A 19,539-nucleotide genomic window follows, 5' to 3' on the forward strand; every position below is an offset into this window, starting at 1 on the left:
GTCATATCCAAATTTAGATAGGGAGCGCTTGAAGACTGAATTATCTGTTATTTATTTTAGAAGAGCCTGTAGAGACATTAATGGGGCAATACCTTTTTTAAAATTTTTAATTGAAAATAATTTAACAGAGCCTTTTCAAGAAACTGTAAAACTGCTTCAAATTCTAATTACAGTGCCCATGAGTACGGCAGAAGCTGAAAGGTGCTTTTCGAGTTTAAAACGGATTAAAACATTCTTGAGAAATTCCATGACTGAAGACCGACTTGTAGCATTAACCATGTTGTCAGTAGAAAAAACACTTATAAAAGAAATACCAAACTTTAATGAAAAAGTTATAGACAAGTTTGCTTTAAAAAAAATCGACGAATCGAGCTTATTTATAAAAAAAAAATAATATATTTGGCTCTGTGTGTAGTTAGTTTGTAAGCCCCTATAATGCAATTATTGTTGTGGCGATTTTGTTTGTAGTGTTTTTTCGTTTGCATTCCTTAGTTTCGCGTATTTATCGATAAAATTCTACTAAAAACATAAACTATAAAACAATTACTAGTGTGCCATAATGTACCATTGCTATTTTTGATATAATTGGATTTATCTTCAATTTGAAAAGAAGAAAATCGGTAAGTTCTTTATTATTTTTTAATAGATATATAATGAATAAATATATGGTGTAAAATATCAAACTAAAAGCCTCGTTGTAAAATACAACGATTAAAAGATATTGAATTAAAAAAAAACCAAAAAATACTGCAGAACTACCAAATTTTTGAGTCACCAGCCGCCACTGCTTTTAACTGATATCTTATCATTTTGTTTCAACAACAAACAATAAAACCTTTTTTGACCTAGGATGGGACCCCACTATTTAACATAAATAAACAAACAAGATTGTAAGTATTTGTATTGTTCAGTCCAAATGCATCCAATATATTATAAAATGTAAATATAAATAGAGAAAACATTTCTTATGGGATTTATTCTTTACGATAGGGCTACCTTCTTTAAAATCAGAAACAAATAATTCAAAGATGACGTCCCACGCTTTTCCTTTTAATGCCCTATAAATATGCCGTCTGGTTCTTGTATCATACATATCCGGTCTGTTTTGCACTTCAATCAAAAACCGTTCCGAATCGAAATTCATTTTAGGTGCTCACCCTATAAATTCTCGTAAACATCTGCGGCAGCTACAAAAGTGGTCCGTCTCAATGGCGTTTGCCACTAGTGGACGCCACTAGCAGTGAGGCTCGGCGACTGTGGCTGGCCACAGTCCCCTTCACCTAAGACGTCCACTTCACATAAGAACCCACGGTAAATCATCGGAAGCTGCTTTGTGGTTCCACAGAGTGGCGTCTGGTTTGGGCCTTAGTAACTGCAAATCTAGCATTCAAGGCTCCCCTACTATAATTAACTGAAATACACTCAACGAAAAAGTACGGGCTAATAACTTACCTCTATTTTTGTGAGCGTTGATACTAGCGTACCGTACAGTGCCTCTAAAACCAGCTGCCGCGCGTGGCGCTCTCACCTCACCTGTGGCCGTCGTATATTGCCTGGCAAGGCCGAAATCTAACATATAAACTTTCCTACAATTATACGGTAGTCTACCCATTGAAAAATTACTCTGAAAAATAAAAAAAGAATCTTAAATAATAATCACGTTACCAAAAAATATATGCATTATTAGGAAAATTATGGAATAAATTATTTTTTTCGAAAATGAGCAATTTTGGAGACAAATCCCGAATCAGGTCTATTTTTATTTTTAAATTATGATTTTTTTGGCACATACATCAGGTTTACTGTAAAGAGACCGAAATCATTAGACCGAAAGCAGTAGACCGAACTCATTAGACCGAAAAGCACTTTACCGAAACCTCACTAGACCGAACAGCAGAAGACCGAAAAGCAGTTCTTTTTACTTGTCGCAGTAAAAGAGATAAAACTAATGTAATTACAACTAAATGTTATTTGGATGGTTATTATAAACAGTTAAAATGGTGTTAACGTCACTCTACCCTTAATTTATTTTTATCTTCACTAATTTGTTTAACGGATGAAAATTTTTTCATATCAGACTGTACAGAGTAACAATTTACACACGTCTATACATATAAAATAGTACAAAAAAAATACAATCAACAAAAAGACAGATATACAAAATCTTAGCATAATTTACTGCAATCTTTTTTAATTTACGTACCAATTCGGTCTAATGCTGTTCGGTCTAGTGAGGTTTCGGTAAAGTGCTTTTCGGTCTAATGAGTTCGGTCTACTGCCTTTGGTCTAATGATTTCGGTCTAATTGTCGTGTACCCATACATCATACTAGTGACGTTATCCATCCGGAGGTGATAACGTTAACGATGATTTTGATTTTTTAAATAAGAATAGGGGTCGTGTGATAGCTTATTTGAAAGATTATTCAATTCTCTATTCAGCAATTTAAGCATGAACATAATTATCTATACAGAGTGTTAAGTAGAGAGTTAAATTGAATGTTCAAACTGCCAGCCACCTGCCTCTTGGCAGTAATTGAAACGATTACGACAATTTTCGTGATTATTGTGGATAATAGTTTACTGATGGGCCAGGAGCACGACCCGACCATCTTTGAACAAGAATATTGCTTCTTTAACTTTTTCCTCTTTAATCGTAAGAGTAGGTAGTATATTCTGGTCTTTCTTTTAATAGTGTTCTGTAATATTCTTCCTATTTCGATGCTGTTAAGGGTTTTATAACCTACTTCTTCGCTTCTTCCTTTTTGTTTGTTCCCATATTTTTTATAAATCTCCAGGTTTCTTTAGATTTTTGCTCTAGTTAAAATTAACCAGTGCTTGTTTATATTTTTGTTTAGGTACTTTCTTGTGTTTTATCATTTAGCCATTTATGATATATGTACATATTTTTTGTTTATGTTTTTCAATTCTTGTAGATGATCGATCATTCCATCAGTAATTTCTGACAATTTGTTCCTTGCTTGTTTGTAGTACCTAAAGCTTCGTGTGCGGCTTTGTGATACATTTACTGAACACACCATGACGATAGATATTATAAATAAAAATTCAAAAAAAAAAAATTCGCAAACATTACCGAGAAGAAAACAAACACTACGAGCAGCAAACTGTATAAAATTGGTCGTTTGCTTAATATTCCTGGATGTTTCAAGTTAATCATCCTTTACGAACATAGCGTGACTATACCAACGAAAATTTCTATTTTAATTAATTAATCCCTATTTGTTTTAGCAATTATGAAAAGCTCGTGTTCGGAAGGAACAAAAAACAACTATTTGCTTAGAAGAGTGAGTTTACAGTTAAAAAATAAAAATATTAAACAACCCATTGTAATGATATAAGCTTGGTTTAATCTACAAGTATTATTAGTCTACAATCCCAATACCAATTGCTTAGATAATTTGCTCAGTACTTTGAATCCCCAAGATTTTGAGTAGGTGTTAAACAAAGAAAATTTAATGGCCAAGAAAGCCAAAATACTTTTACCGCCAGTGTATGAATTGGTACAAAATTGTGGAGATACTGCAGGTACAAGAAATGTATGTACATACGTGCATTTCAGCAGAAGTTTTTTTTGTAAAGACAATATTACCAGAGAACGGCAGTTCTCGCCAGTGGCGCACAATACCTCTGCATGCGACACTATATATACACGAAATGTTTGATTTTCTAAATCTGACTGAATTGAAAATTGGGCCAAATCCTATCTTAAAGTTTAAGAAAAGGCTCGCCCATCCATATGTCAACTCTCCATTTTGGTTCAAGGGTGTGGATTTTACGGCCCTTCCCATTTATCTGTTCTGTTTTTCGTTCTCGTCCCCAAAACTCCCAAAAATGTCAAAAATTTAAGTCCGACCTTTGCGGCTCTTGATAGTACTGATCATTACCTTTCCAACGCATGTCTAATTTTGAAAAAAAAATTTCTGTTTTTTTTGTGTTTCTGTGTTTTTCCGATCTGAATTTTTTTCTGTGTTTCAAGAGGGGGTTAGGGCCGATTCAGAACCGGTGTAGTTTGTGACTTTTTGTGACCACAAGCCAGCTATAGGGTTACGTAAATACAAAATGGCATATTTTTGGGCGTATATATCTTAGATTCAAGGAGAGACAGGATAACCGCAAATACACCAAATCAATAGCGTTGAATTAAGCTTTCAAATGGTGCCTAAGCGGTCAAGATCATACCTACACACGGCTCAGTATAGCCGAAAAACTGAAAAATTAAACTTTGTAAAGTTTGGTTTTTCGACAATTACTCAAAATTTCAACCTACGAATTGACCCAATAACTGAGGGTTTGTAGGAGGACTCTAGACGCGTCTAACGGTGTATACCTCATATCTGGGAGATTTCGAATTTTTAAGTTATAGGCTTCATAAGTATGATCAAATTAATTTCTTATAGGAAAAACGGTTTTTCAAGCTCAATAATTCCTGTAATAGCTTCAGTTATCATACTTGACCTTGGATGCATCAGATACTACTTATCAATACGTTTCAAACTCATGTTTAATGATCAAAATCGGTTTAGCCGTTCAAAAGTATAATCCATTTAACCATTATCGCCGTAATGGTTTATGTAGTTGTAGTGGTTACGGCGCTAAGTTTGATAGGGAAATCTGAGTTCATTTGCCGGCCATAATTATTAGGATGGCTGGGATATGAACTCGGATTGTCTTCAGGGCCGCGTTTAGGTCAATTGCCGCCCTAGGCAATTCTCTAGTAGCCGCCCTTCAAACATGTACCATTTTTGCGAAAAAAAAATGCAAGCAGAATTTTTTATTTAGGGAGCGATCAAGTATTACGTAACGCGATTTTTGAAGATTTTTGACCCCCTCCCCCCTACGTAACGCAGTTTTTGAAGATTTTGGCCCCCCACCCCAACCTGCGTTACGTAATACGTGAACGGTCCCTTAAATAAGAATGTTAGGTTCTTCATTGCTATCTATTACTATAGCGGATCTACTGAGCATTATCACACTAATCAATCAACTTGTATATTGATTTTAAAATTATTTTAAGGCGAAACATTTTTTGTCATTACTTTTTAAACCACAGAAATGTCTGGCAATTATAATTCATATTTCTAATAATGTTTAAAAATTAATGACAAAAAAATTTTTCGCCTTAATAGTTATTTATGATATAAGTGTTAAAAGTACAATTTTAAGGCACGCTTGTGAAAGTTTGTAGAATGAGCAAAGCGAATTCTGCAATTCACATGAGTGCATTAAAAATGTACTTTTTAACACGTATATCATGCAATATTTGTTCTACAAACGTTATAAATTTATAAAATACAATATTTTTGTTAATTGCTGAAACCATAAAACCTATGACCCGTAAAAGGTAGAACTGGTTGTCTACACTCGAGGGGAATGTCTAAAAATTCTTAGCGAAAATATTATACCGTTACATACAGTTGAGTCCGGGAATCTTTACCCGTGCGTTATCATTTAAAGAATACAAAATAAGTCGATGATAAGTCGGAAATTGAAATTTACTAAACGTAACAGCAAGTCACTTACTGTCACTTGCTGTTGCGTTTAATAAATTTCAATTACCGACTTATCATCGACTTATTTCGTATGCTTTAAATGATGACGCACGGGTAAAAAATCCCGGACTCAACTGTAAACATGTTTTTTCTGCAAACATGTTAAAAATGCAATAATACAGTTTAAATTAAATTTTAAATAACCTTTTAAACCACCTTTTTCAAATTGCGCAAGTTGTACTATTAATATTAATGTTAATAAATGAAATATAAATATTTTGACGTTTCACAATTTGACAATTCACTTTTAACTGCAGTGCCTTGAAAATTTTAAAGCACTAGTGCTTTAAAGTAGCATTTTTAACGCTCCTATGGAGTGCCAAAAATTGCATTTTTAACACGGTTGTAGAAAAATAATTTTAAATTCTATATATTTACCTGTACAGGTGTGCTGCGCAGTAATGAACGCAACCTGTATCAGTAGCCAGATGGCCGGTACGGTGTTCGAGGAAGCATAGGGAATAATATTATATTAAAGAACCAGTTGTCTTAAAATATAAAATACTTTATTTAATTATATTTACCTATATTTATTATAACTACTGGACCAAGAGCAACGTTGGAAAAAAAAGTATTTTAAATTTTAAGACAACTGGTTTTTTAATATAATATTATTCCCTATGCTTCCTCGAACACCGTACCGGCCATCTGGCTACCGATACAGGTTGCGTTCATTACTGCGCAGCACACCTGTACAGGTAAATATATCGAATTTAAAATTATTTTTTCTACAACCGTGATAAAAATGCAATTTTTAGCACTCCATAGGAGCGTTAAAAATGCTACTTTAAAGCACTAGTGCTTTAAAATTTTCAAGACACTGCAAAATATTTATATTTCATTTATTAACATTAATATTAATAGTACAACTTGCGCAATTTGAAAAAGGTGGTTTAAAAGGTTATTTAAAATTTAATTTAAACTGTATTATTGCATTTTTAACACGTTTGCAGAAAAAACAAGTTTATGTAACGGTATAATATTTTCGCTAAGAATTTTTAGACATTCCCCTCGAGTGGTAGACAACCAGTTCTACCTTTTACGGGTCATAGGTTTTATGGTTTCAGCAATTAACAAAAATATTGTATTTTATAAATTTATAACGTTTGTAGAAAAAATATTGTATGATATACGTGTTAAGAAGTACATTTTTAATGTGAATATTTCTTACTTACCGAGCCGAGATATGGATCGTAGAATTTATAAAAAATAATATTTTACACAAGTGAGAAGAACAAAAATCACAGTATGGTATGAATTCACTTTTGACCGGTGAAAACAAACACAGAATGTTTTAAATAATAATGAATGAAAAATTATGATTATGTATAATTTGCACTAGTATAAGATAAGAATGTGTTGCGATAGCAGTAGCCGTTATTTTTTAACTGTTATTTCACTGAAGCTGTTTCACACTGTTACATCACTTTCCTAATAACTGAAATATTCAGGTAGCTGATTACTTTTTTAGTTATTGTAGACCTATATGAAGAAAACCTACCCGTGTCCTGTCTAGAGTTCACGTCCGTTTTTTTAATTATTAACAATTTAATTTGTATGTAATTTCTACATATATTACATATTAGTGGTCGTTTGTCAAAAGCAGATATGTCCATTTTTGGTACTTTTCAGGGGAGCAACTTCAAATTTCCACGACGGCCATAAAATTACAGTTTTTTCTTATATGTCAACTCACATAAATAGCTGTATAAACATTAAACTCAAAACCAAATATTATGATATTCCTAAAACTGTGATTTTATGGACATCGTAGATATTTGAATTTGCTTTTCTGAAAAATATCGAAAGTGGACATATCAGCTATTGGTAAACGGCCACTCAAATATGCAACTTTATTATAAATGTATTAATTAATAAAGGGTCTAATTTGTTTAAACATTCCTCGAAAAAAAATTTTTTTTTCATCATTATTGATCATAGAAAAAGTCAAAGTATATTTTAATAAATAAATTATTTTTATTAAATAATAATTTATTGAACATAATTTATTAATTAAAGTATACCTTAACTTTTTTTTATGATTAATGATAGTATCATTACAAAAATGGATTTTTGAGGAAAGATTATTTTTTCAAAATTTGTTTAAAAAAAATTAGACTGCTTATTAATTAGTAAATATCTAGTCAAATTGCATATTTGTCAAGAGTAAAGAAATATCACAATCCATTGAGTAGATCCCAAGATATACAAAATGGTAGTAGCTTTAGTTGCTTTTTTAGTTTTCGAACTCGTGCATTTTTCGGCTCCCGCCAGGTAGCTTACAACTTTTCTAATTATTGTTGACCCATAGGATGAAAACCTACATGTTTCCTGCCTAGAGTTCGCGTTCGTTTTTTAATTATTAACAATTTAGTGCAATCAACGCTTCACTTACTATGACTAGTCATCATTTGAACTACATTTTTAAAAATTCGAGTAAAATATCATCTTTTCGAATATGTAAGAAGATGTTTTCTACGGACAAAATTTTTAAAGTTATTCTAAATGTTTATAAACTAGTATTTTTTAATATATTAGATAATTTTTTATCTTTTCGTAATACATTTTAATAGTATCACTTTTCTACTTTCATTTGGCATACGCAGAATTGTCCTATCTTCGTTATTTTCTGTCATTTGTTATTGCAAAACAAAGGTCTCTGGGATAAAAAATAGAATACCTAACGTTTAAACTAATTAATTGATCGGTCGCAAATTTTGAGAGTTTGTTATGTACCCCAATACCCAACTTTGAGTGAAGTGAAACACTACAGTTCTAAGTTAGTTTTAGTAAAAGTTACTAATAAATAACAATTTTCAGTTATTTTGCAGTTTACGAAGCAACAAATTAACTTTTTGACTTTCAAAAATCGTCATTTTGAAGGTTTTTCAATGTTCTAAAAAATTAATTTTGTAATTTTATGTCAACTATTTAGCTTTTTAATTAAGTGCAAAAAATGGAAAAAATCGCATTGATTGCACTAAATTGTTAATAATTAAAAAACGCGAACTCTAGGCAGGAAACATGTAGGTTTTTATCCTATAGGTCAAGTCAACAATAACTAAAAAAGTAGTCAGCTACCTTGATATTTCATTGTACCGAACATGGTCTATTTCTTGCCTATTTCCCTGGAGTATTATATCAGTGCGACGACACGAATGTTATCTGCTTGTAATAATACGGTTTGAAAATCCCAACTCTAACTCGATAACCTACTGTAATTTTTAGTTTCTGCAATATTAGCAATATGTGCAATATTGAAGTACGGCTCACCGTCTTTGCCGAGCTTCTGGCGGCCCAATAATCACTAAATTTATGACTTCCGTCCATTTTGAATGAATAGTGTTAAGTTTAAGATAACTAAAATGCTATGTTTGTTTTATTTTTGATATGAATGCAATTTGTTTTATTCTATTTAGAAACGAATGCCCACTTCTATTTCATTTATGGATGAATATACTATTTTTGTTATTCGATTTTAATTTTTAAATACAAATATTTTTTGTACAGTATTTTTGCCGCCCCAGGGGCGTCATTTGATAGGGTCAGGGGAGGCAGTTGCCCCCCTGACCTTGAAAATGACTGAAATTTACAAAAAATACTTTCAATTTTCATCATTACATCATATATAATATATTGTATATTATATAGTGCTGCCCCCCATCAAAATTTCAAATGACGCCCCTGTGCCGCCCTCTCACAATTTGCCGCCCTAGGCAGCTGCCTATATTGCCTAATGGATAAAGCAGCCCTGATTGTCTTATCACAAGTTTGGTGTCGTAACTACTAGATCATTTGGGAGAGAATGCGACAAAGGTGACCATTTATAACGCTTAACGTGTAATCGAAAAACGTTACATTCAACTGCATACATTAATTTATAAAAAACTTTGAAAAACTCCTAATACAAGAATAAAAAACCGCTAAAAGCCGTAAAAATAAGTGGCGCATACAATATTCCAGCTACAAAAGAGCTGATATGAATATTACGTGGCGCGAAAATGTATTTTCATTTTGATGGAAAACAAAATTCTAGTTTTATTTTGAAAGATTTTTTCCATAATATTTGCTAAATTTGAAGTAAACCGCGCCACAAAAGAGCCTCAAAATGCAAACTATATCAAAGTTACTCTTTTGTGGCGAGTTTTATTTCAAATTTAGCAAATATTATGGAAAAATCGTTCAAAATAAAACTAGAATTTTATTTCCATGAAAATACATTTTCGCGCCACGTAATATTTATATCAGCTGTTTTGTAGCTGGAATATTATATGCGCCACTCATGTTTACGGCGTTTAGCGGTTTTTTATTTTTGTTGTATGTAATTATGTGCACATATTATGTGCGAGTGCAGTTGCGCTCGAGCGACTCGCCGAGTGCGAGTTAAGCGCATCAGCTGTACCTATCAATTTCAAATTACTGTATTTTAGTGAAAACTGCATCAAAATAAGTTTAATAAAGCTCAAAATGTTCGTTTTACATAGTACTATACTCATCATTAAATGACACATTTTTTGATATCTCATACTACCGAAAAATCGTTATAAACAAATAAATTCGATTGTTTTTATACACCTTTTTTATGTAGATAGCTTAATGCCTCGACAACTTATGGCCATTGGCATGGTACAGTGGATTTATGCAATCTGGTACCCAGTGTAATGTGTAGTATGTGTGTTGAGTAAATGTCTTGTTACTTAGCAAAGTTGACGTCATTGTCTTTGCAAAGAGACGCTAATTGTATCCGAATATCTGCGGTCCCTCCAGTGAGTACCGATCCCACAAGGATAGAAACTATTTTCATTCATTAATTTTTAATAAAGGAAAAAATTCACCACCCAAGTGAGATTCGAACTCACGACCTTTAGGTTCAAAGGTAGGCGCTCTTACCACTGAGCCAGAGAGGAGGTTTTTATACACCTAAATTGTATGCTTTATACTTATGTAACTTCGTCAAAAATTGACAAAATTTAATTTTTCAAAATTTATTTTAAAGATTATACTTTGTCATGCCTTTAAAATGAGGTGCTTAAATCTTTTTTACATTGAGCAAAAGTAAAGTTATAAGCAAAAATGTCTGGTATAGTCGATAATTTGTTATTTATTAATAATAAATTTACAATATATCGGCTCCTAATGGACCGATTCTAATTTTTCAAAGCTTTTCTTTTTTTTTAACAAAAAATGATTTGAAAAAAGGGTATATCTTTATTAGTTTATTAGTTATAAGCAGTTAAATTGTTAATAACAAATTCCTGTCCCAAAACTCGGATTATCATGTTAAAGATTTGGATTCAGGAGTCAAAATACATAAAAATTAGTTCGAAAATCTCATGGATCTTAATCAACCACAAAACCCTCCTTTGCCCATAGACTAGTAAATTGAAAGTCATCGTAGAAATCTTAATTTTTCACATCTAACACGCTATTATTTCACAACCAGTAACAATAAATCTAAAATGACTTTGAACACAATTTATGTACAATCATACAATCCTAAATCGCGGTATAAATATTCCTCCTATCTATAATTGGATTGGTACCGGCTTATATTATGTTACCGTAAATATTGATTTCCCGGAAGATTTTCTTATTTACATTTTGATTTAATTTCGATAGTTTCTGTTCAAATAATATTAGCTCTTCCTGGCACATGAGTATATATGCAAATTGTGTTTAGCCACCATCCACGTTTTTAATAAATTAGAGTTTCATATCGGGATATAATTTGGACATGTATCTAGCCGGAGCTGGAGGCTTACGACAGAGATAACTGAAAGAGTAAAGGAATGCAATATTGGGAATACCAAAACTACTAAAAGGCAGATATATCAGCAAAAACATTAAAATGATTATTTTGACCAATAGAAACCTAGAAAAATAAAAATTACACCGATTATTTTTTTCACCTGTCAAATTCTGACGTTTTTGCTTTTTCAGCCAATCACCACGCGTCGTTCTAGCCAATCATTGAATGTAATATTGATAAAACAGCCTCTTCCTTGATAAAATAGTCTCTTCCCTGATAAAACTTAAGGTACCCTAAATTTCACATAATACGTTACGAACGACATTGGAAAATCTCATATTAGTTATAAAAATTGTGTTTTTAATAATTGTTCATTTTCGATTTAAACAGTTTTTTATGTATTAACAATATAATAAATAAATTGGTTCATTTTTAAATCATAAAATAATTTATCTATAACCTACTTAAGAAATTGATCCTAGTTGTCTTAAAAATATTTCACAGATGCCCGTATTTACTAATAATACATATTGGTTCACAAAATAATCTTTTCAAATACCACTCGTCCTCTAAATTTTGCTTGATAAATTTTTTCATTTTCATACTTACAAGTTCTTTATTTAGGGTAAAATCACTCAAACAAACCGAAATGGATAAAATCACTCGTCCTTCGGACTCGTCCTTCGGACTCGTGATTTTATCATTCGGTTTGTTTTCGTAATTTTACCAAATAAAGAAGTTTTCGTGAAAACAAAAAAATTTATCGATAAAATTTAGAGGACTCGTGGTATTACCTTTGATTATTTTTTAATGATTTTAACTTCCAATCCTGTAGTAAGATTTTTCATCACGTGTTTAATTCTGTTCAGATTATTATTTCAACGGAAATATTCTACTGTACATTATTACAGTGGTACTAATTTTAAGTAGATTGTTTCTGTTTAATTGCAACCAGTTTCCTAGTTTTGACAACTGTCACATTTAAGAAAATATTCATAATAAACTTTTAGTTCTGCATCTAATCCGACGCCCTGAAGGGCACTAAGGATTCTGAGAAAGAAGAAGAAGTTCTGCATCTAATGTCAAATTCTGACGAGGAGAACACAAATCGGCAATTTTAAGCGCTCGAGTTTACTTCAGTAAGATAATTTCATGAATAAAGTTATATTTATAAATAATTTTAACTAATATTTTATTAATATCTTCGTCTAAATATTTGCTAAACTGTGCTGTTCACTTTGACAAGTTGAAAAATGTGTTACATTAATTATTGGGATCAATGTCACTGAATGTTTTCAATATCACACGATAGTAAGAATAAATAAGAAAATAATGCTCCAGTTTTCTTTCTCAAACTTGTTTTCAATCGGAAATAATCACTCTCGAGCCCTTCGGGCTCTCGTGTCTATTACCAGGAAACAATTTTTCGAACAATTGTCGCATTATAGTCAATTTATTCTCACTCTCTTGTGATATTAATGTTGATTATTTCATTCATAGGAGATTCTGACCAATAGAAAGCTACATAAATCTAAATTAAATCGATAATTTTTGATAATTGCCCGTCGTCAAGTATATTACGTCAGATGCCCTTCGTTGCTATGAAAAAATACATTCAGTGACATTAATGACAATTATGCCCGATTTCACCAACGATACCTAAATATTTAAGAATTACCTAAGTGGGTTTAGGTACTTCCTAACTCTAAAACGTATTTCACCATACGATAAGAATTGCCTAAACCGCTTAAGCATTACCTTACGGTAGGATACGTTTTTAGATCCCCCTAAATTTTAGGTATTACTTATCGTTGACAGTCAGGTTATATTTTTACAATTTTGACTAATGTACTTGTGACGTTTCTGAATAATTTGCTTCTTACCTTAATTTTTCTGTTGTTCTGTAATATTAGATACATTTGTATATTCTTTTATATTAAAAATATAATATGTGCTGGAAAATATGGAAAATAATTTGGAGTTTTTTACAGGTCTATTAACAAAATTATGTAGTCTACCTCCTACCTAACAAACTAGTGTTGTGTTTCAAAAACCCATTCATGATATGTATCACTAAAAGTGTGTCATTAAAAATTAATAATAAAAGAAGCAATTTTCAACATTATTTATTTTAAAATTATTTCATTATTATTGACAATTCAACTAACTTTAATTTTTCTTCATAATATGTGAAATTTACAACTTTCTTTTCCTCCATTTTACTGTACATATTCAAATAACATACAAAACTTAACAAACTTAATTCACAAATAACTAAATACTAAATAAAATAACTATAACAGTTAGTCCATTCTTTCACGGTTTTTGCTCTAAATTTTAAAGAACCGCTTGGATTGACATGAAATTTGGCACACGCATAGCTTACATGTCAAAGAAAAAAAGTGATATTGTGCCGACGTGTGCTTTTGCCCTGGGGGTGACTTTCACCCCCTCTTGGGGGTGAAAAAATATATGTCCAAAACAACTCCGGAAATGGGTAAACTGACTAATTTTAAGTAACTTTTGTCCTATAGAGCTTTTTCGCCAAGTCAACACTTTTCGAGTTATTTGCGAGTGAATATGTTCATTTTTCAACAAAATAACCACATTTTTAGACGGTTTTTCGCAAATAACTCAAAAGGTAAGTACTTTGTCGAAAAAACCGTTGTTCGCAAAAATATAGCCTATAAAAAAGTAAAAAAATGGTGTACGCGTTAGGTCTCTGGGTCTCGTAGAACCAGAGTTATAGCCAATGAAATATAGATTCATATTCACCAAATTTCAAATAGAATAATTCGACGTGAAATATCCAAAAAATTAAGCACTTTTTGGGGAAAACCCATTTTAACTTTTTTAAAGTGTTTAAAAAAAGCTTTATTTTTGTTTTTACGAAAAGTTTCTAGCAATAAATTTAAGCAAGTTACGCTCAAAATAAAGTTGGTCCCTTTTGTTTTTGCAAAAAAAAAATCGGGAAGACCACCCCCTAATTAGCAACTTAAATGAAATTAATCGTTGCCGCTCCATAAATTATTTTATTTATATTGTGTTTATATGATCTGTAAGTTTCATCGATTCAAAGTGTTTATTTTTGAAAAAATTTGGTTTCAAAGTAAAATTTTTAAAAATTTAAATTTTGAAAAATATGCTTTTTTTCAAAATAACTTAAAAATTGTTAGAGATACCAAAAGTCTCAAAATACAAAAAAAGTCAGATTTGCTTTTCTGAATATCATGTATTTTTTTGTTTTTCTGTTAGACAAAAATTGATCAAGATTTGGTGTTTCTAAATTTGCATACATTCGTGATCAGTGACTCGTTCAACCCCTTTTAACTACAGCCGTTTCAATAATAAGGACTTTGAACCGATGAAACTTACAGATCATATAAACAATATATACACGAGTCAAGAAACTTGTGAAGTCGTTACGATTAAGTTCATTTAAGATACTAATTAGGGGGTGATTTTCTCGATTTTTTTACCAAAACCAAAAGGGACTAACTTTATTTTGAGCGTAACTTGTTTAATTTTGATGCTAGAAATTTTTTTTATAAAACAAAAATGAAGCTTTTTTTAAACACTTTAAATAAGTTTAAATGAGTTTTCCCCGAAATGTGCTTCATTTTTGGTTATTCCACGTTAAAGTATTCCACTTGGAATTTGACGAATATGAACCTATATATCATTAGCTATAACTCTGCTTCTACTAAATAAAAACACGTGATATATTCACTATTTTTTTAAATTTTTTATAGGCTATATTTTTGCTAAGAATGCTTTTTCGACAAAATACTTACAATTTGAGTTATTTGCGAAAAACCGTCTAAAAGCGTGGTTATTTTGTTGAAAAAATGAACATATTCACTGCCAAATAACTCGAAAAGTATTGACTTAGTGAAAAAACTCTATAGAACAAAAGTTAGTTTAAATTAGCCAGTTTACCCATTTCCTGACTTTGTTTGGACGAATATTTTTTAACCCCCAAGAGGGGTGAAAACCACCCCCAGGGCCAAAGCACATATCGGCACAATATCACTTTTTTCTTTGACTTGTTAGCTGTGTGTATGCCAAATTTCATGTCAATCCAAGCGGTTCTTTAAAATTTAAAGGTTTTGCAATATTTTACCGTTAATGAATGGACTAAGTACAAAACTGAATAAAACCAACTTGACAAATAAACAATAATGACAAATAATCGAAAAAGTAAAGTAATGTCATCTCAATATAACTCAAACGTACCCGAATTAATACTTGGGAAATAATTTCTTATATAAGCAGTTCTTTTAGTTGTGAAACGCTATTGTTCGTAAGTATTGACTTAGGAAGTTCCTATCGACAAGAATTACTTAATAAGGCAACTGTTTAGGTATCGTTGGTGAAATCGGGCATACATGTTTTAAAAATTATAAAAGTGATGACTTTCAACCGTCAAATTAATATTTATAACAACTTTGTGTATAATTGTACTAATTTGTACTTACATAAATAAATTACAATAAAATTTTGGATTTGAACAGTTTCATTCATGAAATAATCGCAACAAATTGCACTCGATCTCTAAAATTAATATAGACTTTTTGCCCTCGTGACACTTTCGACATAATTTCACTCGCCTTCGGCTCGTGAAATTAAAACTGTCAAAGTGTCACTCGGGAAAAATTCAATAATTTTAGAGCTCTTGTGCAATTACTACTGATAATTATTGTTTTCGATAATTTCCCGTCGTCAAGTATTACGTCAGGTGCCCTTCGTTGCTATGCAAAAATATATTCAGTGACCTAATGGCAACTAACGTTTTACAACTTGTCACAGAGAACACCAAGAAACAAGTTAGCAAATATTAAGGGGATGGGTACGTATTTTCGGCTGCAATGCTATTCAAATGGGGATTCATTATTTTCGAATCCTGAGAAAACTAATACGTATTTTTTTTAAATTTTAACGCAGAATGAAAGATTACGTTATTAGCGAGGGCCGAAAGTCCCTGAGAACTTCTATAATGTTTATTTTAATAAATTACAGGGGTGAAAAACTAAGAGAAAATTTAGTGTGATTTTTAATTTCAAATATCTAATTCAAAATAAACTTTTTATTTATTCTAAGGGACTTTCGGTCCTCGGTAATAATTTAATCTTTCATTCTGCGTTTAAATTTTTCAAAAATATTTATTGGTTTTTTCAGGATTCGAAAAAAATGAACACAATGTTCGTGGTAATATTTTCCAAATCTATCTTTGTCTTACAACGCACTCAGTCGAATAGAATATTGTCAGTCAGACAGTGACAATCAGTGACAATTTTAAATATTTGACATGGCATCGGGAATATTTTGAGTTGTTGATTAAATAATATTGATATATAGTGTATTTGATAAATAATTGATTTAAGACGTGAACTTGATAAAAAGTTATTTATTGTGTATTATTTATGGAACATCCATGTAGAAAATACATCAGGATAATATATTCTGTGATCCAAGTATTTTGTTGTTAAAGATGTTCAAAATTGTAAGCGTTCCATAGTAACAATATATTATTAAAAAATCACTTTATCACTTTTCCTCTTTTCTCGATTGAGTATTAGTTTTTGTTGTACATATAAGTTATTACAATCACTGAATACATAGTGAAAAAATGACCACATTTATTAACTGAATTAATAATTTGCAATTATACAAATAACAGTTATCCAAGAACATTCAAAAGCCATCTCTTTAAGTTAATGATGACATTTTCAAGTAGAATGACATTCTAGTAATGTTTACATATCCATACCAGTGTGAATTTTACTACACGTAATTTGCCGTGTAAAGGCAGAAAAGTAGGGATAGCCGTAAAATATTTGCGAATTATGTACCCATGGCCTTAATAAATTATTTGCTATTTTCTATTTATTCTCTACCAATAAATCTGTTAATTCCGTTTTTATCCTACTTGTTAAATATCTTTTAACAAAAACCTTTTCCAATGTGTTGCAGATTCCCCCATTCTTCTCTTGTAAGTTCAAGATGAGTTCTAGGAGGATTCCTTCGGGCACGAACAGCTCCGAACGCATCATCCCATATCCATCCGCAGCCGCCTGGATCCATCATCCCATACCTATCCCCAACACATCCCATGCATATACAATGGGCAATGGGGTTCATGTCTGGAAACATCGCAGGACACTCTAAACGGCGAATATCTTCTGTCTCAAGATAGTCATTAACCGCTTGAGTCCTATGTACGCGGGCGGAATGGGAAGTAGAAGTAGAACAGTAAATTAATATAATGATAGATGCCGCTAGGCACCTACTACCATCTCGTCAGTTGCGGTGGGAGATGGATATGTCGAAGATTTTTACCTGGGCCAGAGAAAAGCAGCCTATGCAGTCTCTGATGAACCTCTAACAAGAGGTGAAATCGTCGATAAGGGTGCTGGCTGCACTCTCTGATCTGAGTAAAAATTAAGACAGTTTTGGTTTCGCACCGCAACTGAATGAATAAAAATGGTATACATTTTTATTTTTAATATAATGATATTTTTTATCTTTTTAATTGTCATAAGTTTTGAACTGAATTTAACGTCGTGGCATGTCATCTCCCGTAATACAAAACCAACTGACTAACTGGCGATAAAACGGACGGCGATGAAATGGACTGGCGCTGAACTGGCGGCGATGAAACGTCCTAGACCGGTACGCGGGCGTTATAATCCATAAATACAAAATTTTCACCCACAGCTCCTTGCCATAATTTCACATGAGGTTCTAAAATCTGTGTGATGTATCTTTGTCCTGTTAGTCTCGTCAATAATTTCGTGCGTCCACCTGCCATAATAACCGCCCAAAACATAAAACTGCAACCAGCGAAAGGAAGTATGGGAAGGGCATGTGCTAGTTGTGCAGCTCTTGTTGACTCTCTCCAAATACGAATTTGCTACACACTGGGGGCAGTGCAAAACATATCTAGGTTGTAGCTGAGGTACTCTCATTGGTCGACGACTCCTCAAACCAGACTTTAAAATTCTCCTTCTTAATATAGCCAACGTTACTCTATCACCATAGTTTTAGATCATCTATTTAATATAGTAATTCCACGACTACCGTTCAAGTTACCGTTCATATACAAATATGTGGATGATGTGATAAGTGCGATCCCCGAGGACTCTATTCAAACTACACTGGACCTCTTCAATGGATTTCCCAAACACCTACAATTTACCGTTGAGGAGGAGAAAGAACAAAGTGTACCCTTTTTAGACACTAAGGTGATAAGAACCACAGAGAACAAGATAATTTTGGATTGGTATCAGAAACCAACTGACTCTGGAAGGTATATAAATTATTTCTCTCAGCACTCGAAAAGCCAAAAAAAACACAACACTGTTGTGGCAATGAAAAACAGAATTTTACACATCAGCAATGACCTGTTCACACAAAAGAATTTAAAAACACTCTATAACATATTCTTGAACAACGGCTATCCAAGTAAAATTCTTAAGCAACTGATATATAACTCAGACTTATACGACGGGCAACGTGACAACAGACCATCAGATCCCGTGATTTACAAAAAGTTGCCCTTCATAAATGGCTTAACCAACAATATAATCAAGCTGCTGAACGGAATTCCTAAAATCAAAATAGCGAAATACAACAGCATATCCAACTATAGCTTATTCTCGAAGCTTAAAGACCAGACACCGCTTCTAAATCAGAGTCATATCATCTAGCAACTTTCTTGTCTCGAATGTGATTGGCAGTATATAGGACAAACATCGCAATGGTTGAAACAAAGAATAACGCAGCACAAAAGTGATTGTAAAACACACAAAAATACTTGTGCAGCAGCACACCATTCCATAACAACAGGACACCAATTTAATTTGTCAGATATCAAGATCTTAGATTCAGAAAACAATTATAAGAAAAGATTGTTTCTCGAGATGTACCACATAAACAGTAATAAACGTTCAATTAATTACAAATCAGACACAAGTAGATTAAGCGAAATTTACTGCAATGTTTTAAAATTCTAAAAATAGCAGAATATTAAACAGATGGCCCGATATTGGAACTTTTGACCCTTAACACATGTGAGAAAAGATACCTGACTCAGTGCCGCCCTCGACGTTCTCGTGAAACGACATGCATAGCTTTAAGTTAAATTGCTTTATATAACATACCTACAACAATTCGTAAGTTATATCATTGTAATATTATGTTTGTACCTAACTGTTAGTTAA

The 19,539-nt window shown here is 32.1% G+C and overlaps 1 protein-coding gene across 8 annotated transcripts in view; it reads right to left on the reverse strand.

Annotated features, from left to right (window-relative positions):
- The window catches only part of LOC114333623 (tau-tubulin kinase 1), a 345,869-nt gene that overhangs the window by 173,463 nt on the left and 152,867 nt on the right, over window positions 1-19,539 (reverse strand). For all 8 annotated transcript variants that reach the window (XM_050647122.1, XM_050647128.1, XM_050647124.1 and 5 more), the window contains exon 5: window positions 1,453-1,624. In XM_050647122.1, the coding sequence (XP_050503079.1) occupies window positions 1,453-1,624 (172 nt within the window). The remainder of the gene's footprint in view (window positions 1-1,452; window positions 1,625-19,539) is intronic.

This window comes from Diabrotica virgifera, chromosome 3 (assembly GCF_917563875.1).
Source record: "Diabrotica virgifera virgifera chromosome 3, PGI_DIABVI_V3a".
In the NCBI taxonomy this organism is placed as follows: domain Eukaryota; kingdom Metazoa; phylum Arthropoda; class Insecta; order Coleoptera; family Chrysomelidae; genus Diabrotica; species Diabrotica virgifera.